Below are 19,706 nucleotides of genomic sequence, written 5' to 3' on the forward strand. Positions count from 1 at the left end.
TAGTACAGTCACGCCTACACCCTCCTGCCAAAGATTAAGTGTGGAGATGAGATTTGCCCTGACTAGACCCTGCCCCACAGTAATCCCCTCACAACCCTCCCCCTCCCCTGGAGGGTAAGCCACACCAGCCACACCTGTCCAGCCTGCTTCTCATCCTCTTTCTGCCCCTTGGACCCACATTCCCTCTGGCTGTGTGTGCTTTTCCGCCAACCATCACCCAGTTTATTATAAACCCAACATTTATTGAGAACAAAGGAAACCGGTTAGCACAGAGGCCCAATTTCAATTCATTAAACTTCAGCTGAGGGTGGGGAACAGGGGTGTGGCCAGCCCTGAAGTCACCCTCCCAGGGAGGAACCAGCTCTGGGAGAGAGGGGCTGTCAGACCTCCAGGGCCTGGCTGGGATCTGACTGAGGAATGTGTGAAGGGGTAGGGGGAGAGGAGACGGTAGCACCCCCAGGTGTGGGCAGCAAGTGGCAGAGGTGGCTGCTGAGCTGGCGGCTGTCCAGGGGTTGTGGTCCTCTCTCAGGGGTTGACGGGGGGCAGGGAGCCGAGCTCAGGCAGCAGCTCGGGGTGGGGATCCAGGCGGGCCAGGCGGCTCTGCTCCAGGGCAATGGCCTCAGCTGAGTGCTTGCACTTCTCAGAGCCACACTGGCAGGTGAAATATTTGCTTTTGATGTCCCAGAAGCGGTCACCATAGTCAAACCTGTCAGAGAAGCACAAGAGGTCTGTGGGACCCAGACCCACTCCAAAGCACCCACCCCCATCTTTGGATGGGCTCTAAGCCCTCCTCTGTTCTAATGCACCTGCAGCACCAGCACTGCCTGGTAGCTTGTTAGAAGTGAAGATTCTTCAGGCCCCATCCCAAACCTACTGACTCAGAATCTGTGAGGCTCAGGACTCTGTTTACAGTGACATTGGAGAAGCTCTGCTCTAATCCATGCCTGGAAACCAGGCACTCGCCAGCCGTCTGCTTTCGGTCCTGCGCTTGCTGCATCTCCCACACCCTGGCCGAGCCGCAGGACGCCTCACCCCAGTTCCTCCCCGGCCCGGATGTCTCGGGAGCTGAAGAAGGCAATGCGTGGAAATCGCAGGTCTTGGTGCAGCATGAAGACCCGGACGGGGATGATGTTGGGGTCACACAAGTGGTTGATGAAGCGGCTGATGTTGCCATAGTAACGGGCGTCGATGCAGTACACCTCTCCATCCTGATGGGAGGGCGTCATTCATCACATCTACCACCACCCTGCTGGCTGGGCCAACCTGCCCACCCCCCTGACCACCCAGCCCCTCCTCCTCAGGTTTCCATCTGCTGACTGAGGGTAGGGCGGCAGAGGGGTCTCCTACCCACCTTGTTGTCTAAGTCGAAGAGATAAGAATCATCCTCTCTCACATCAGCCTCAGCATCAGAGATCAGCTCGCCGACATACCTGTCGGGCAGGGAGTGGCGGTTCTGGAGGTGAGCAGGGGTTACCGGGAGCAGGCTCCAGGCCCTGTCTCTCCTCACAGCCCCACGATTCCTCTTCCACTGTTTTGTCAGCTGTTCGTGAATCTCACAGATCAACACAGCTGGAGCTTGGGTGGGCGACCCAAGGCACAGTGGGCCCCCAAGGATAGCGGACATCATCTGGGAGGGAGGGGGTGGGTGGCCTCCACCCAGAAGGGGGATCAGGAGGAGGAACCTGGCGACACAGGCACGTGAGGGTACACACAGGACACACTCCCGCCAGCTGGGGTCCCACCAGACAAATAGATCAACAGGCGGGACCGGCAGAGTGGGGCCAGGGATGAGCTGGAGAAGCAGTGGTGGGGAAGTTAGAGGGAGGGGCTCGAGCCGCACCAGAGGATGAATCGGGTGAGCACGGCGGCGCCAAGCCTCTGGGGTGAAGGGATCAGTATCTGTGGGCAGTCGGCCTGGGTGGGGAAATCTGTTCAGGCGTAGACACGGGGGTTTGTGGACTAAGGATCACCCAGCAGGTGGGGGCAACGCTGGGCTGAGGACAGGAGAGGGGTGAGGACGGCAGGAAGGGACGGAGCCACAGGAGCTATGAAGAACTGGGGGTGAGCACACCCACGTCTGGAAAGTAGTGGGAGAGGAGCTGGTGAAGAGGAAGAATGGATGGGTCGCGGGTGAGGACGGTGTCATGGGAGCCAGAGCTAAGGGGGGTGTGGCAGATGCCAGGAGAATGAGGACTGAGACACACGGGTCAGGGAGTGGGACTGCTGAGAGGCGGCATCAGCAGCGGGGTGAGGGTAAAGGCAGATTTGGACAGGGATGAGCAGTGAGTGGATGATGGGGAAACTGAGGCCCAGGAGGAAGGGGTCGCTTGTCTCAGTCAAATTGAGAGATGACATGATGGAAGAAAAATGAATGGTCTCTTAAATAGGCAACTGGGGCTGGATGACTCTTTTTCTTTTTTTTTCTTCTTTTTTTTTTTAAGGCCAAAGGAGACCTAGATTACGTTTGAAGGCCGTGGAGTAAAAGCCAGGGGACAGGAAGAGGTAACGGATACTGGGAAGAGAAAGAATTGATGGATGGAGAGGCCTGAGGCCCCTGATGAGGTGGACAGAAAGGTAGCTGTTATCACCTCCATTTTGCAGACAAGAAAAATGAGGCTCAAAGAGGTTGTGAACTTGGCTAAGGACACCCAGCTCTGTCTGTCTGTAAAACTGGGGCTTTCCCCAGTTGGGAAGGGCAGGGGAGAGGGAGTGTGAGGCTCGGAAATACACCGAAGGGGAGGGAAAGACGCAGGCACTGTGGTCTGGCCAGAGCGGAGGCTGGGGGATGGGGGTCAGAGGAGGATGGCCAGAGTGGGGGCAGCATGAAGAGCTGGGACCCATCAGGGAGGAGGGCAAAGAGGGAGGCCTGGGAGTCAGCCGTGGCCCTGCATCCAGCCCCACGTCCCCAGGAGCCACAGTACCCGCTCCCCACCACTCACTCGCAAATGAAAGTCCCCTGGGGAATGGTCTGCAGGGCTCGGACGCCCCAGCCCATCTTGGCTGTTCGGTAGAGCTGCAGTCGCACCCTGGGGGTGGGAGAGAGGGTGATATTCAGTGGCATGACCTGGAAGCGCCCCGAGGGAGAGAAGGGAGAAAGGGGAGTGAGGGGAGCTGAGGGGCTGGGCCTCACTTGATGCCACTCTGCACTACCCGGTTCTTGCAGTTTCTCCAGCAGGAGCACGCCTGGTTACACTCAAAAATCAGCGGGGGCTCGATCTTGTTAAATTCCTGGAGCAGCCGCCCGTCCTGGGGTTGAGGGAGGGGAGGACAGTGGTTTCTGTGCGGTGCCCACCTCAGCTGCCCAGGACTCCCAAGACTTCACAGAAAAATCCACTGCTGACCCCAACCCAGACACAGGGAGGACAGGCTGGGGGAGGCCACATATGCTCTTAGTTTATCCAACAGGAAACACACAACCATCGCCCTGGGTTTGCATATACCTGGGCCAGGCCCCTCTCTGTCCTGGCAACATCCTAGGAATCCCAGGTCTCGCCCTGCCCTCTTTGCTGCTTCCCCCACAGGGTAGAAGGTGAGGGACAAGGTCCCAGGGAGTTGGTGTCAGAGGCCAGCTCCCCCAGAGGAGTGGATGAGTGCGTGTGCGGCCAGGGTGAGGGCACGTACCTTGTCATACCAGCAGCGAATGCTGAGCTGGCCACACAGGCAGTTGGAGCTGGAGCAGTCATCCACGCATGTGCAGTGCTGGGGCGGGAGGTAGGGTCAGCTCACCCCCCAGAATCGGCCTTGGCCCCTCAGCTTCCACTGCCCCCTGCCCCACAACTGCTGTCCTTTCTCTAGGGTCCACATTGTAGGACAGTGATGGTGATGGTCCCAGGATGAGGGGGAATCAAGCTGTTGCTGATGGGGGTGTCTCTAGGGCCACAATGAGCCCATGTGATACCTTCACGTGTCCTAGAAAAAGGACCCCCTCCCTAGGTGGATGCAAGCCCACACCGGAGCTCCCTTTCAGCCCCACCACCTTGGCCAGGTGCCCTCGTTGGCCCACAGTGTGCCCAGCTGTACTTGGTGGCTCTGGGTGTCCCTTTGGGAGGAGGGCCCAGGGCCCTGCACTCACCTGTAGGTGGGTGATGTTGCGGTCTATGTTCATGGTGGACGTCTCACAGTTCTCCGAGATGTACTTGTAATCCTCGGGGCAGGGCTCCCCGTCCACACCGTTGACACAGGGAATGGGCACGTTCTCATAGCCCCGGGCCACGTCCCTGGCAGGAGGGGAGATGGAGCTGGGTGGCTAGAGCATGGGGACAGGACTCCCCTAGGTGGGGAGAGGGCTGGGTGAGGGAAGAGGGCGGCTCTGGGGCTTCACTGGGGCGTGGGGAGTAAGGTGCCCAGATAAAAGGCAGGACACTCAGTTAAATCTGAATTTCAGAGTGTCAAGAAACAATTTTTTAGTACAGGTATGTCCCAAACACTGCATGGGACACTCCTAACGTTAAAAAAGTATGCACTGTTCACCCGAAATTCTAATTTAGCTGGATGTTGTCTATTTTTATTTGGTGTATCTAGTTGATGTGTGCGTGTGGCGGGCGGACGGGGGACAGAGGTGGTTTTGGGGACTCAGAGGATTCGAGGGGCCGGGGGAGGGGGCGGAGGGGGCTCTGGGTAAAGAGAGAGCCCAGGCTCACCGGCAGATGATCTTCTCAGTGCGGATGGCCCGATTTCCCACCCCGAGCCGCAGCTTGCGGTTGAGCTGGAGCGCAAACCACACGTCAGAGCGCTCAGGGGTCAGGTCCCACGCCGTGTCCCCCTCCTTGTTCCGCAGCTCAGGGTTTGCCCCGCGTGACAGGAACAACCTGGGAGGGGACGGGAAGCCTGTGGGGTCCGGGGCTGTGACAGGGGGCAGAGGAGTGTCCAGGTGGGGGAGGGGTGGAGGCTCACAGCACGCAGTCGTGGTAGCTCTCCCGGGCTGCAATGTGTAGGGGCGTGTCCCCGTGGTAGTTGACAGCATGGAGGTCGCAGCGGGCGTTCAGGAGAACCTCTGCGATGGCGGCGCTGCCGGTGAAGGAGGCCCAGTGCAGGCAGATGTTCTCCTCCTGCGGAGGTGGCAGGGGGAGAGGTCTGAACCCAGCCGGCACCTTGCTCAGGGGCGGGGGGCTGCACCCACCTCCCGCATCCCGACCAAACTCTCACATTGTCTGTGAGGGTGACATCGGCGCCCCTTGTCAGCAGCATGCGGATCACCTCGATGTGCTTGTGCTCTGCGGCCCAGATGATGGGCGTCCACCCCCCACTGTCCTGTGGGTGGGGAGGGAAGGAGGAGGGTGGAGAGGCAGCTCCAGCCCTGCTCACCCAAACAGATGGGGTCAAGAGCACAGGCTCCGGAGCTAGACTCACGCTCAGAGTCCCAGCTCCACCACTCACAGGCTGTGGAACGCTGGGCAAGTCATTTAACGGCTCTGGGTCTCAGTTTCCTCGTTTATAAAATGGGACTAGTAAGTGTCTATTGCTCAAGGCTGTGAAGTGATTTTTCTCTTTTTAAAAAGTATGTATTTCCTTGGGACTTCCCTGGTGGCGCAGTGGTTAAGAATCTGCCTGCCAATGCAGGGGACACTGGTTCGAGCCCTGGTCTGGGAAGATCCCACATGCCGTGGAGCAACTAAGCCCGTGTGCCACAACTACTGAGGCCGCGTGCCACAACTACTGCAGCCCGCGCGCCTAGAGCCTGTGCTCCTCAACAAAGAGAAGCCACTGTAATGAGAAGCCCGCACACCGCAACAAAGAGTAGCCCCCGCTTGCCGCAACTAGGGAAAGCCCGCGTGCAGCAACAAAGACCCAACACAGCCAATAAATAAATACATGAATTAAAAAAAAAAAAATTAAAAGAATAAAAAATACATATTTCCTTGATCTGCCCACTCAAAAGTCCTAGAAGCAGGGACCCAATAACAATGACCACCCCTACGTACACAGACTGTAGTCTCTAAAAAATACTTCTCATTTAAAGGAACCAGAGTTTCTTAGAGAAATGGTAGATCCTGAGTCTGGGGCAGGATAGGTACTGAAAAGGATGCTCTCAAAGGCCACTGGGTCACTTCAAAAGCCACAGGAGCCTATGGCAAGGGGCTTCTTCTGGACAAAGGACAGAACAATTCAAAGATCAAGACAAGCACCCCGATGTTCATTGCAGCACTATTTACAATAGCCAGGACATGGAAGCAACCGAAGTGTCCATCAACAGAGAAACAGATAAAGAAGATGTGGCACATATATACAATGGAATATTACTCAGCCATAAAAAGGAACAAAATTGGGTCATTTGTAGAGACATGGATGGACCTAGAGAGTGTCATACAGAGTGGAGGAAATCAGAAAAAGAAAAACAAATATCTTATATTAACGCATATATGTGGAATCTAGAAAAATGGTATAGATGATCTTATTTGCAAAGCAGAAATAGAGACACAGACGTAGAGAACAAACGTGTGGATACGAAGGGGAGGATGGGAGGAACTGGGAGATTGGGATTGACACATATACGCTATTGATACCACGTATAAAACAGACAACTAATGAGGACATACTGCATAGCACAGGGAACTGTACCTAACACACTGTGGTGACCTAAATGGGAAGGAAATCCAAAAAAGACGGGATATACGTGTATGTATAGCTGATTCATTTTGCTGTACAGTAGAAACTAACACAACATTGTAAAGCAACTATACTCCAATAAAAATTAATTAAAATTAAAAAAACCCAAAGATCAAGAAGAATGACACAAACTAAAACACCTCCAACACGTGAAAAACTGAGTTAGTAAGGAATCTCACTGGACAGTTCTAGAGATTAAGGCCGCAACTCATTCTGAAAACTGATAAAAAGAAAAAAGAAAGAAATAGAAGAGAGTGAAGAGAAATACAAACGAAGGGGGAAAAAGAGATGGGGACAGACTGGAACAGTGTGAAATGCAGGGAAAGGGTCAGAGGTCAGATGAAGGAGAAAGGGGACCTAAAGCCTGAGGCTGAGGGAAGGACCCCAGGGAGCTGGGCCGGAAGCCCGGCCGCTGACCTGGGCGTTGACGTCCACCTGTCCCGTGCTGAGCAGCAGGCTGACCATCTCCAGATTCCCAATTTTGGCTGCGTGGTGGAGGCAGGTGGAGCCGTCTTCCTCCTGAGGGCGATGCAGGCAGATGAGCCGGCTGGCTGGCACCTCAGGCCCGGCCCCTGAGCCCCGCCCCGGCCTGCCCGGCCGCGCACCTTGCTGTAGACGCAGCCCCCGCGCTGCACCATGTAGCGAGCCACCTCCAGGTGGTTGTTCACCACGGCCTCCATCAGCGGCGTCCGCTGCTGCTTGTCCACAGCATTGATGTTCGCTCCAGCCTGCAAGGAGGGGGCACGCGGGCTGGCACCAGGGAGGGGCTGGGCAGGGGAGGGGGTCCTAGGGCTGGGCCCGCGCTGACCTGCAGCAGTACGTGGCAGATCTCCACAGAGCCCTTCTGGGCAGCCGCGTGCAGGGGCGTGCGCTTGCTCTGCTGGTCGCTCTGGAAGTTGGGGTCCAGGTTGTCCACTGTGGGGAGGGCCCGCCACACCGGGAGAGGGAGGGACAGGTGGTAAGCAAGCTAGGGGGTGGGTGGCACCTCCTCCAGGAAGGCTTCTCAGGGCCCCAACCTGAGTCAGGGGCCCCTCCTGGGCCTTCTTTGTGCTCACCTCCACTGCAGCACGGCACTGATCAGAGTAAGGAGAGCACCAGCTCTGCCTGAGTTCAAATGGCCCTGCCCCTGCCCCTTAGTACTGCTGTGCACTGGGCAAGGTAGTTAACCTCTCTGGGCCTCCGCTGGGAAGATTTAAGTGAGTGAACGTGCATAAGCACTCAGAACAGTCCCCAGTCCCCATCATCACGGGTTATTCCCCCACCACACTAAGTCCTTCAGGGCAAGGACGACGTCCCTCATTGCTGCCCTCCTGGCCCCGGGTCCAGTGACTGGTACATAATCGGTGCTCAGGCAGGGTTTGCTGAACGAAGGAGTGGAATACTCACACAGCATCAGGATCACCTTCTGCAGCTCCCCTTGCTTCACGGACAGGTACAGCTGCCGGGGGTGGAAACGGAGTTTCTTCCGCCTGCCATGGTGAGGGAGGGAGAGGGGGTTGAGTCCCCAGATTCAAGCATCGGTCCCAACACCTGTAGCTCCACACTTCCAGCCCCAGTCCTAGCTGCTGTGCCCGAGGGCAACCCCTACTCACCTCTCTGACTCCTGAATGACCAGGGCCTTTTCCAGGGCCTCCCGGCCTGGGCCAGGTGGCAGCCCCACAGCTGAGAGGCGGCCCCCACTGGGCAGGGTTAGGGAGGGCCCCGAGCTGTCGATGGTGTCAGCCAGGGGGTCGCAGGGTGGACGCCGGGGCTCCCCCTGTCCTCGCATCCGGGCGCTGTGGGAGAAGGTGTGAATGTTCAGGGGAGACGGGGACTGGGGCAGGGAGCAGACAGAAAGGAAGGGCAAAGCCAGTACCTGGGCTGGGAAGTGTCCGCTCTCCCAGGGGCATCCTGGGCCAGGGGCGGGGGGGCAGGGGCTGCAGTGCCAGCTGGTGGGGTCACCCCATCCCCCCGGGGGATGGTCACCTCCTGGGCCTCAGATGCGTCCTCCCCACAGTGGGGACAGAAGACCATCCCGTTCAGCTGGGACACACAGGCCTTGTGGAAGCGGTGGGCCACTCGGAAGTCAGGGTGACACTCCAGGAAGGTGCCCTGGGGGCAGGAAAACAATGTGGCCAGGCTCTGGGAGCCCCTACCCCCATGGGGCATGCTGCCTGTCTGCCCCACTGGTCACTCACCGCCGTGCAGAAGTAGCCACAGCCTGGGCAGCAGTGGTGTTTGACCATGCGGGCGCGGTGGGTCTCACAGAGCACCATCAGTGCCACGCGGCTTGACGGTCTCATGGTCTCCCGCTTGAGGATTGCAGCGTTGCAGCCCGATAGCTGTGCGCAGTGAGGATGGGTGACAAGAGGTGAGGCTGGGCTCTGGGGCTGGATGCCCTGGCAACTCACCTACCAGCCCAGAGGCCCACCTCTCCATCCACACTCTCCGTGGCCATGCACTTGTGCCCCGCTCTCTCGCTGATGCGGTCTATCTTGGGTGCCTCCATGCGGCAGCTGCAGAGGGGCAACTCCTCAAACCCACGCTCTGTCTCCAGCGAAGATGTGTCATTGGACACCCCTTGGATGGAGGAAAGAGGGAGCTGAGGGAGGCCCAGCCTCTCACCCACCGGGACCCCTCCTGGGGCCTCTCACCCCCGCCTTGACTTTCCCTCCGTGCTCCAGAACCCCCAAAGTTTGGCCGTGGACACCCCAGCTCCAGCGGGGTTCCCCTCCTCCCCATTCCCTCCGGCCCCGAGGGCGCCCCCTAGTGGCTCCCTATCCCGGCAATTGGCAATTACCAGCGTGGTTGGGAGAGAGGGTCCCCTCGCTGGGCAGCTCCAGGGACCCCAGAGGGACCTCCATGTACTCACTGGGGCCTGAGGAGCCCACACCATTCACTCCTGACACAGAGACAGAGAGAGTGAGAGTGCGAGCTCACAGGTGCCTGGATGCGGGGGTACATGCGGGTGTGCATGCTGAGCGTGTGTGTGCATGCATGCTCTCTGGGGGCCGGGAGGGGGCTGGAGGAGAGGACCCCAAAACAGAGGCGCCTTCTCACCTCGTGGCTCCTTGGCCCTCGGAGGCTCCCGCTTCCGCCGTTTCCGTGATGGCTTCACCCACGGGCTGTCCTTCCGCCATTTCTTTTTGGCTTTGCGCCGGCCGCTGGAACCACTCTGGGGAGGAGGAAGAACGTTAAAGAGCCCGGCCCCCAGCCCGTAACCCCCTCCTTTGAGGACTCAGACCTCTGTCCCCGAAGCCCCCACTCCTCCGGGGACGCCAGCCTCCAGTTCTACCCTGTCAGACTGATTGCCTGACTCTTCATCTTCCTCTTCTTCTTCCTCTTCCTCCTCTTCCTCCTCCTCCTCTTCCTCCTCTTCCTCTTCCTCTTCCTCACTCAGTTGTTCAGCCAGAGCTTCGACCTCAGACTGGAAGAGAGGCAAAGTGGGGCTGAAGAAACAGTGACCCCCAGGCCACAGCTCTCTGCTGGGGGGAACTTGGGAGAGAGGCAGAGCAGGACACATCCGATCCCCGGGACTCAGAGAATGAGGCGGGATCAAGAAAACAACAATTCTCCACGGATGGCTCCCTGGTGACGATGAGTGTGAACAGGAAAGGAAGGAAAGGGTTGGATACAGAGAGGGGGTGTAGCATATTATACTGTAATAAAAAATAAGGTGCTACGGTGACATGCAACAACGTGATGAATCTTGGCAACATAACAGTAAACAGGAAAAGAAAGGAATACGTTCTAGATAACAAACGTATAGTATGAGACTCTTGATGAAGTTCATAAAGAGGCAAGACTGAAAACACTAAATGAAAAACTAATTAGAGGGGCTTCTCTGGTGGCGCAGTGGTTAAGAATCTGCCTGCCAATGCAGGGGACATGGGTTCGAGCCCTGGTCCGAGAAGATCTCACATGCTGCGGAGCAACTAAGCCTGTGCGCCACAACTACTGAGCCTGTGCTCTAGAGCCCGCGAGCCACAACTACTGAGCCCACGTACCACAACTACTGAAGCCCGTACACCTAGAGTCCGTGCTCTGCAAGAAGAGAAGCCTCCACAATGAGAAGCCCGCGCACCGCAACAAAGAGTAGCTCCTGCTCGCTGCAACTAGAGAAAGCCCGCGTGCAGCAACGAAGACCCAACACAGCCAAAGATTAAAACGAAAAACAAAAAAAACTAGAAACGCTATAATGAAGTCAGGCTGACATCTCCTGAATCCACTGATCTTAACTTCACTAATAAAAGACCAAATATTCCATGCCTGATGTGATGCAACATTGGGCAGAGGGTTATGTGTTAATCCCCACCCAATCAGCCAACTCCTAAATGTGAAGAATTCTGTAGGATAACCGACTTGGTTTCTTCAATAAATAAACGGCAAGTTTTTTTTTTTTTTTTTAAATAGGGAACCTATACATCAAGAGAGACCTAAGACAAATAATCAAATCAAGGTGTGGACCTCACTGAAACCTGACATACGAAAACTCATTTATGAAACAACCGAGAAAATGTGAAGACTGACTGATAGCAAGGTGATGGTGTTAAAGCATCATTTGTAGGGACTTCCCTGGTGGTCCAGTGGAAGGGCTCCCCACTTCCACTGCAGGGGGCATGGGTTTGATCCCTGGCTGGGGAACTGTGATTCCCACATACCGCATGGCGGAAAAAAAAAATTATTTGTAAATTTTTTAAAAACAGAAAGAGGTCTTATGTTTAGAGATACTTGTGGAAATATTTCTAGATAAAATGATATGGTATCTGCGATTTGCTCTGAAATAATCCAGTAAGTGTGGGTGTTGGGGAGGAAGAGATGAGTCAAGATCAGCTGTGTATTGATAATCCTTGGAGCTGGGTGATGGCTACCTGGGGGCTCACTATTCTATTCTTTTGTGTATATTTGAAAGTTTCCACGATAAAACGAATGAAAAGCAAAACAGGCAAGACTAAGCATTATGCTGCATGGACAAACATATATGTGAAATAAAACCAAACAAGGAGCAAAGGAATAAACAAGCAAACAAACAACAAATAAACCATAAAATGGGATGTTAAACCCGAAGTCCACGATGGTGATTATCACTGTGGAGAGGGGCAAGGGGATGATATGGGGTAGAGCATATACTGGAAATAAGTTATAGACAGTATGGGGCAGTGAGTTAGTGGGTGTTCAGAAAAGGAAGGAGAGAAGAAAGTGGGGCAGGAAAGACTGGAGAGCGAGCCCTGGACGCGGGGGAGCGCCGGCCGGGAGGGCGGCTGGCTCCCTCTCACCTTGCTGTCAGAGTCCACCCGCTCATCCACAGAGTAGGAATCGTAGTAGAGGCTGAAGTCATCCCCCACCACCGTTTCCCACTCCTCCAGGGACCCGGGGTCCCCCTTCTCCAGGGTCACTTCTCTCGAACCCCGTGCAGAACCCAACTCCTCTGACTAGAAAAAGATTTAAAGAAAAAAATTGAAGCTGCTGGCACTCCCTCACCAACGCCCCATCTCCCTTGAGGGCGAGATGGAGCCCCAGATCCTAGGATCCCTCAGAGCAGTCCCCCAGCTGGAGAGGCCCAGGCCCTGTTCCCTGCCTCTCCTGGCTCACCAGGCCACCTCCTGAGTTCAGCTTCCTCCTTTTGGCCACATCTGGAAGGAGAGAGAGAAAGGAGTGAGGCCCGTACTCTAAACCCTTAGCACAGGCAAGCCGCAGGTAGGTGGGGGGTGGGACTGACCTGAGGTCACCTTCCCCAGCGAGTGCACATCATCACTCATGCGGAAATGCTGCACTTCAGGGGGCCGCTTCTCAGGGACTGGGGGCTGGGGGCGGAGAGGGAGCGCACTTAGGGTCAGGGAGCATCTATGGTTCTGCCTGGATTAGCTTAGAGCCAAGCCCCAGGTGGGGGTGAGGTGGTGAGCCACACCCTCTAAAATGCCATCTGAAGTTCCATGCCAATAATAAGAACTGTGTCAAGCACATCCCACATCTAACACTGATGCCAAGAGCCCTAAAAACACTGTCATAAAGCTTCTGAGATTCTGGGGCTCTTGTCATCTCCCTCCTTGGACATTTCTGTGGCCCTCAGCTCCTTCCCTGTAGAGATTCATAGTAAAACCTTTAAAACAGCAGGAGCAGTTTCAAAGAAGGGAGAAGTTCCCTTGGGGCCTGCTTTGAGGTAGAAAGGAAAAGTGGTTTGAAGTTTCTCTAGTCATTATCATAAGAGTAATTAAGACATTAACTACATAATTAACTCTTTAACATTTGTGTTTTTTACTCCCCTCTGCCTAAGAATGTAAACCCCAGGAAGATAGAAACCTGTCTGTTCCAGATTAAGTCCCAGTAGAGAAACTGACACACAGTAGAACCTTGGTAAATATGTGAAGCAGTGACTGGATAAGAAAAGACCTGAAGCTAAATTGTAAAAAAGCAGCCCACAAGAGGTTTATGGTTAATTACTCTGTCTCTCCCACCCCCACAAACCTCCCCCTAAGCCTCACCTGCCCATTTCCTGGTTTGGACATGGTTTTCCTGGCTCGATGGACCTTGGGCTGCCCCTCGGGGCTGGCTGTGGCTGGAGGGGGTTCAGGCCCTGCTGCTGTTGCCCCCTGGGCCCCCGGCATACTCAGCAGCCTCATAGCCAAACTCTGGACTGATGGGGGTGATTTTCCTGCCCCTGTCATTGACATCTTGGCTCGGCTGGGACAGGCACCCCCCTTACTGGGGGAAGACGGGAATGACTTCGTGGCATGGCCTGAAAAACACAGGCACGCAGGCAGAAGATAAGAGGGGAGGCAAAGTCAGAGAATACCCCACCTCACCCCCAGGCTCCCTGGCCTCTCACCCATCAGGATGCGGCCCCCATGGAGGTCCCCATCTCCCTCGAGATTCTCGGGTTCGTCCCCAATGAGTGGTGTGGCCCCTACAGGGGTGTCAGCCCCCTCATCGCCGACGGTGACCGTGACAGAGGCTGGGGATGAGGGGCCAGCAGTCTCCAGGGAGTCGGGGTTGGCCTTGGGCAGGATCTCCTCACTACGAGGGGTGTCCCCCAAAGAGCCATGAACTGTAATGGAAAAGAAAAAGTTCAGGGCTAAAGGCTCAAAAGATCCTGTGTTGGGGGAGGTGAAGGTCCAACTGGGCCTGTTTCTGCTGCACTCACCTCTCTCGGTGGCTCCTCTGGGCTCCTTCTCCAGCACCAGCGCCCCCATCTCAGCGGGGGCCTCCCCCTGGGAGGGGACACAAGGGATAGGAGAGCTGGTCAGTCCTGTAGGAAGTTGAGGGGCCCAGGACGCCTGGGCCCTGGGAAGAGACAGGAGGCTCCGGGGCCTACCTCTTCCTCTATGGGGCCCCCCCCTTCCGCGGCCACGACTGCCCGGAGGGGCCGCACGACCCCTCCCCCGGGCCCGCATCAGCCCCCTCCCTCTCGGTAGACCCCGCATCTCAGGGGCCGAGAAGAGAGGAGGGGGAGGGGGCGGGGCCTCCGCACCCCGGCCCCGCCCCCTCCTCCCGGCTGCACGCGCCTCTCCCCCTTTGTCCCCCAGGCCGCGGGGACCCCGGGCGCCAACCCCTCCAGCACCCACTGCCCCCCAGCCCGGTGGACGGCCCCTCGTGCCCCTCGCGCGTGTTCCTGGGGCGCCGGCGCCCGCTGCCCACTCGGGGGCAGCCGGCGGCTGCACGCGCGCCTCGGTGCCCACTCCCCCCACCTCCCACCCCCTGGTCCCCTCATCCGCCCCCGGTGCTGGCCCTCCGGATTGCTGCAAGTCTCGCCCGGGCCCCCCGGCCCCGATGCACCCCCGGAGCATTGCACGGGCGCGCGCTTCCCCCGGGCGCGCGCGCGGGCATGCACCCGCCTCTCCCCCTCCCCTTCCGCACCTCGGCGGCGGCCGCCGCTGCAGCTCCCGCCGCCGCCGCCATCGCCGCTTGCGCGGGGGGCCGAGCCGGCGCGCGGCCGCCCCGGGTCACGTGGGCGAGGAGGGAGGGCTAGGAGGAGCCTTAAAGGAGCCACTACGCGCTTTCTGGCCATTTTCCCCCGAGAGCGGTCTCAGAGATGGCAGTTCCTGTTCTAAGCTGGGGGCTGCAGGGGAGAATTCCTGCCATTCTTGGCCTCAGCTCAGCTGGGAACCGAAGGCGAGGCACGCCTGGGTCCAGGTGTGGCTTCTCCATCTGCCACCTGGCTTTAGGTAACTAGCGGAGCGACTGAGCCTCCCGGCTCTCGGCAGTGGCTGTATTTCCAGTCCTACCCATGTGTGCTTCTCCCGCTTCTGGTTGCTTTCTAGTTTCTGGGTCACTAGATAGAAGACTCGGCCTCAGTTTTGGCCTCGCTTCTCTAACGAGCAAGAAGGGGGCGATGGGGACGCGCGGAAGACACCTTTACTCTTGGCTGTTTCTAGCATGCAGTTTCAAGTGTCCCCTGGAGCAGCGACCCCTTTTGAAAACCTGGGGCTAAATGTCTCTTCCATTTATGCCAGACATGTCACGCCACCACATGCACTAGAGATCCAGGTACGCCCCCAGAGGCCCGAGTCATTACTGTCTGGTAACACTCTAATAAGTAAACTTTTTTTGCCAAACACTTCACAAGCATAGCAGGCACTCCGTTGGTCATAGCCCAGCCGACAGTGGAAGTATGAGTGATATGACACCAGGACACACAACTTTGAGAGCAGTATTTAGAGTACCGTCTCTTTAGGTATTACATCTGGTCAAAGTTTGGAAAATATCTGTATTTCACATGCGATATTTGACACAGGCAAGTGGAGAGGGTATAGGGCACCTGAGGCCAATTCAAGGTCTTCTGGGAACTGTAGTTCCCTTCGGTTAAGAACTATTCCAGAGCTTTCTGGGAATTGTAGTCCTCTCCACATCCTAACCCAAACAGTGGTTTTTATCTTTCTTCAGGACAGGAACCCATTCCCCAGACCAAAAACGCCCAAACACCGGCTCCAGCTTACAATTTTGGTGGGCACAACGATCACACCTACACCCCATCCCTAGCCCTGATACCAAACTCAACTAGAGTAGGTCATTTGTTAACACCTCCGCCAATCACGGAACACTTGTGCTGTGAGGTATCTGACAGGAGTTGAGGATGCAGAACTGGGAGGGTCTCTGGCCAGAGGAGCCCACTTGTCACACTCCCCTTCCCCTCTCAAGGCTCCTTCAGGCATGAGACCTGCATGAGTCGTGTCCTCTGGGTACTTAGAAAATGGCATCAGAGGGTGAGGTGGTCTAGGGTGGGATAGTCATTTACATGCAGTTGCCAGAAAGAGTATAAAGAAAAAAAAGTTTTTTTATTTTATTTTTTTTATTTTGTGGAAAAACAAAAGCAGAAAAACTAAAACCCCAAACTCCAGAAAAAATCCTAAAAAATACGTTTTGTTTTCTTAAAAAATACTGTATAAGTCTCTACTCCTCTCCCTCCCCCACCGCAACAGCCCTCCTTGCCGCCTCTCATCTCAGTGCCCTACCCCCCACCCCCACCACTATTCGTAGTTCCTGCTATTGTACCCCCCTTCCCAGTATCTACCCAGGATGCTCACCCCCATATTCTCTTACCTGCCATCTTCCTTTGTTCTCCCTAGAATTTTGGTGAGCCTTGTACCCATCCCATTTCCCCAGCATGCAAGAACTGTCTCCCCCTTCCTTTTCCGGAATTCAATAATCCTTTCCCCCTACCACTCCCTCTCCCAAGGATCTAGTCCAAGCAGGAGCAGGTAAGCTGCCTCCTGCCAAATTCCCTCCCAATTCCCACCCACCCACCCCCTACCTCAAGAAATGCCAGAACCTCTTCCTGGGTAGCCGTAGCCAGGAATAAAATATTTTCCAGTCTTTTCCCCTCCTCATCCCATAGGACATTTCCCCTCCCTCCACATATCCATGCACCTCCAAGAGAAGAAAATCTTTCTCTGGGACCCCCTATTCCCTTGGCCTTCTCAAAGAACTCTCTCCCTGTCCATCCTTTTCTTCTGAAGAGGCAGGGTCTTCTAAGGAATCTTCGGCCCCTCCCTCAGGATGTGTGTGTCTGCTCAGACTCCCCACCGCACCTGCCTGCCCCTGCCCCCCACACCCCCCTATTCTCCTGGACCAAGGAGCCCCCTTCCCCCCAGCCCAGGGACCCAGCGCCTGTCACGCTAGCGCTAGCGGATGAGGACGTTGATCTCAGCCACGCTGGCCTCCAGCACGTTCTCGGCCGTGGTCTTGCCGTGCTGCTCCTTGAGGTGCCGCCTAATAGCAGGCTTGTGAGCGAAGCGCACATCGCAGTAGGAACAGCGATAAGGCCTCGCTCCCGAGTGGAGGTTGAGGTGGTCGTGCAGCGTGGACTTCTGCGTGAAGCACTTGCCGCAGATGCCACACGAGTGTGACTTGACGCCGCGGTGCACGTTCATGTGGCGGTTGAGGTTGCTGCTGTGGTTGAACTGCTTGCCGCAGCGCGGGCACATGAAGATGAAGTGCTGCGCCCGCATGTGGAAGACCAGCTTCTCCACGCCCTGGAACACTTCCGGGCACTTGGTGCACTTGATGTTCTTTAGGGGATTGCCACTGGAAAAGCCTCCGGGCAGGGGTCCCCGACTGCCCCCCGCCCCCAGGCTGCCCCCCGCCCCCCGGGCAGCCATGGCCACCGCTGCTGCCTCCACCAGGCCTGAGGTGGCCCCCACGCTGGCCCGGCCTCCTGGGATCAACAGCAGGCCCTCCCCTTCCGCGTCCTCGGACAGGCTGTAGCAGGCTTTCACCACGCCCTGTGGTGGAGCCACAGTGCTGGGGGGCACGCTGCTCTGGGCCAGCTCCCCAAGGTGGCTGCCCACAGAGCCTCCGATGCCCAGACCTCCTCCCAGGCCTCCGGGAGGTTTGAGCCGGTGTGCCACCTCCAAGGCCGATTCCACCTTGACGATGCAGATGTCAGACACGTCCTCGTCCTCATCCTCATCCTCTTCCTCGGCCTTCAGCTCTAGGTCCTCATCCAGCGGGAACTCCAGCTTCACAGGCCGCAGGAGTGGAGGGGGGAGAGGGGGTGGGGGTGGGGGTTTGGGGGCTGGCTTCGGGGTCCTGGCGGGAGGGAGGAGGGATTTGGTGGCACTGACACTGCTCACAAGGCTGGCATCGCTGACCCCATCCTCTTTGAGGCCTATTTTGGGCTCGATGAACTGGCTGAGGGCATTCCGGCATTTCTCCACCACGTGCTCCATCTGCAGGTAGGAGGCGGCCGTCAGGTAGTTAACAATGTCCCTGACGGCGAATTCCAGGGCGCCCGTATAGCAAGAGAGGAGCAGGTCAGCCACTATGCGTGCACTGTGCATCAGGGAGACCTGCAACTCAGAGCTGGGATTCAGCAGGAACTGGTCCCGCAGGAACGGCGAGCAGGCGGCCAAGATGACCTTGTGGCCGCGGAACTTGAGGCTGTCGGCCACAATGGTCACGTCGCAGAACCGCTCCTCTGCGCGGAGCTGGTTCATGTTCCGCAGCGTAGCGGCCTCGTGGCCGGGCAGCTGGAAGCGCAGGACTTCCACCCCAGAGGCCATTGTGGCGGGGGTAGGCCACCCTGGTTGGGAAGGAAACCGGTCAGAGACAAAGGTCTCCAGCTTTCCTAGGCCAAAGCTCCAGGCCTCGCACCCCCATTCTTGCCTGGCCCTCCCAGCATCAGATCATCCAGTTTTCAAGCCTCTTCCTCAGTTTCCCCAGCCCCCGGGGAGGCGCTGTCCCTCCGAAAGGAGGGAGGCGTGGTTCCCGGGGGCGGGGCAGCGGCGTCCACACCCCCCAGCCCGACAGCCCGCGAAGATGGGGCGAGCCCGCGCGCCCACGGGGGAAGGCCGGCGGAAGGGGGAGCAGAGGCCTGGGTTCTAAGGTGGCCCCGGTTGCAGCCTCTTCTCACCCCGCCCCTTTACCCGCTGCCTCATTCCTCCACCCCCCCTTGCACGTTTGCACGCGCCTTTCACGTCTTCCCCTCTTGCCTGCACGCATCGTGCACGGCCCCCCCCCCACGTTCAGAACTCCGTGGCACGCCCCCCCCCCCCAACCAGCCCCACGACCCTGAGTGCACGCGCCTCTCACCTGGCCGGGTTCCGCGCGCTGATTTTTTACCCCCCTATTTCCCCCACCCCCCCCCGGGGCCGACTGCGCCCCCACACACGGGCAGGGCCTGGGCACCGCGCAGGCGCGTGGGTGCACGGGGCGCGCGCGCGGGGCCGGCTCCGCGTGGGCGTAAGGGGGGAGGGGCGGGGGCGGCTCGTGGCGTGTGTTCCAGGCCCCGCGCGCGGCGGCGTCGGCGAGAACTCGGGGAGGAGGAAGAGGGGAGGGAATTAAAGGAGCAGGATTCCCCCTTTCCCGACCCCCCTTTCTTCACCAGCAACCCCCCCACACGGTTAAAGGGCCGGACGGCCTGGCCTCTCCTTTGGCCGGTATTATTTGTCCGCCAGAGCGGAAATACGTTCAGCAACCCCCTCTTTCTGGCTCCCCCTCCTCTGTGCCTCCGGGCCCCGCGGCCCGTCTGCGCGTGCGTGCCAAATACCGCGCGGAGGCCCGCTCATTCGGGCCCGCCTCCCGCTGCCGGCGGCCCGCGGCGCAGCCTGCTTCTCGGCCCCCAGTGCGCGCCGCCGCCCCCGGCGCTCCCCGCCTGCTTGGCTCCCCGCGGGCGGCGCTGCCACCTGCTCGCGGGGGTGGTGCTGCTCTGGCCCAGCTGTGCGGAGCGGGGCCGGAGTTGCAGCCACCGCCCCTCCCGGGGTCCCAGACCGCCCCGTGGCTATCGAGATATTGGTTGCTGTTGCCCATGCCTGCATCCCTTGTTGATTATGTTCACAGTTCCTCCAGCCACACTTCCAGATTTTTCCAACTCTTCTGAAGCTAGTAACCACCTCAGCACTCCCGGCCTAAAAGATATTTTAACTTTCTGCAAGGCCCAACAATCCAGTGTCCTCAACTTCCTCTCCTCTGTCTCAAAATTTTATGAAATCACACCTATCCTCCCCTTCCCCCCATTCTCAGAATTGATCCCAATTTCTTGCCAAGGCAAACGCCCTCGTAAGGTCGATGACCTTGACTATTTCACCCCTACTATATAAATATACCTAGTACTAATTCTTCTAATTATGTGAATATTTATATTAGTATGATATTTATATTAGCATCCTTCCCATCCCTGCCCCCTC

The 19,706-nt window shown here is 57.5% G+C and overlaps 2 protein-coding genes across 9 annotated transcripts; both read right to left on the reverse strand.

Annotated features, from left to right (window-relative positions):
• Positions 1 to 221: 221 nt before the first annotated feature.
• Positions 222 to 14,527, reverse strand: EHMT2 (euchromatic histone lysine methyltransferase 2; the record flags this gene model as incomplete). 8 transcript variants are annotated; one of them, XM_082411496.1, is made up of 28 exons in its annotated part: positions 222 to 706; positions 1,033 to 1,208; positions 1,352 to 1,430; positions 2,940 to 3,026; positions 3,131 to 3,246; positions 3,622 to 3,699; positions 4,073 to 4,217; positions 4,641 to 4,808; positions 4,894 to 5,048; positions 5,146 to 5,250; positions 7,024 to 7,125; positions 7,212 to 7,334; positions 7,415 to 7,521; positions 7,993 to 8,075; positions 8,199 to 8,381; positions 8,462 to 8,697; positions 8,784 to 8,927; positions 9,017 to 9,165; positions 9,386 to 9,487; positions 9,646 to 9,760; positions 9,881 to 10,012; positions 11,862 to 12,017; positions 12,178 to 12,218; positions 12,305 to 12,389; positions 13,068 to 13,321; positions 13,412 to 13,630; positions 13,727 to 13,793; positions 14,440 to 14,527. In XM_082411496.1, the coding sequence occupies 28 exons, from the start codon at positions 14,479 to 14,481 to the stop codon at positions 526 to 528; spliced, it is 3,630 nt and encodes a 1,209-aa protein (XP_082267622.1). In that variant the 3' UTR covers positions 222 to 525. The 8 variants fall into 8 exon arrangements, 7 of the variants coding, with proteins under 7 accessions (XP_082267622.1, XP_082267619.1, XP_082267616.1 ...); XM_082411493.1 differs by lacking the exon at positions 9,386 to 9,487 and having other exon boundaries at positions 14,440 to 14,511; XM_082411490.1 differs by lacking the exon at positions 14,440 to 14,527 and having other exon boundaries at positions 13,727 to 14,369.
• Positions 14,528 to 15,269: 742 nt separating this feature from the next.
• On the reverse strand, positions 15,270 to 19,140 carry ZBTB12 (zinc finger and BTB domain containing 12). The gene is made up of 2 exons (XM_082414769.1): positions 18,613 to 19,140; positions 15,270 to 18,103 (listed from the first exon to the last, which is right to left on the reverse strand). Exon 2 carries the CDS (start codon positions 18,081 to 18,083, stop codon positions 16,704 to 16,706), a length of 1,380 nt encoding a protein of 459 aa, XP_082270895.1. The 5' UTR covers positions 18,084 to 18,103; positions 18,613 to 19,140; the 3' UTR covers positions 15,270 to 16,703.
• Between the last annotated feature and the right edge of the window lie 566 nt (positions 19,141 to 19,706).

This window comes from Balaenoptera physalus, assembly GCF_965194825.1.
Source record: "Balaenoptera physalus genome assembly, chromosome: 11".
Taxonomy (NCBI): Eukaryota; Metazoa; Chordata; class Mammalia; order Artiodactyla; family Balaenopteridae; genus Balaenoptera; species Balaenoptera physalus.

Excerpts from the sequence above, each read along its gene's own strand:
- ZBTB12 (XM_082414769.1), bottom strand. The coding sequence starts at position 18,083 with ATGGCCTCTGGGGTGGAAGTCCTGCGCTTCCAGCTGCCCGGCCACGAG.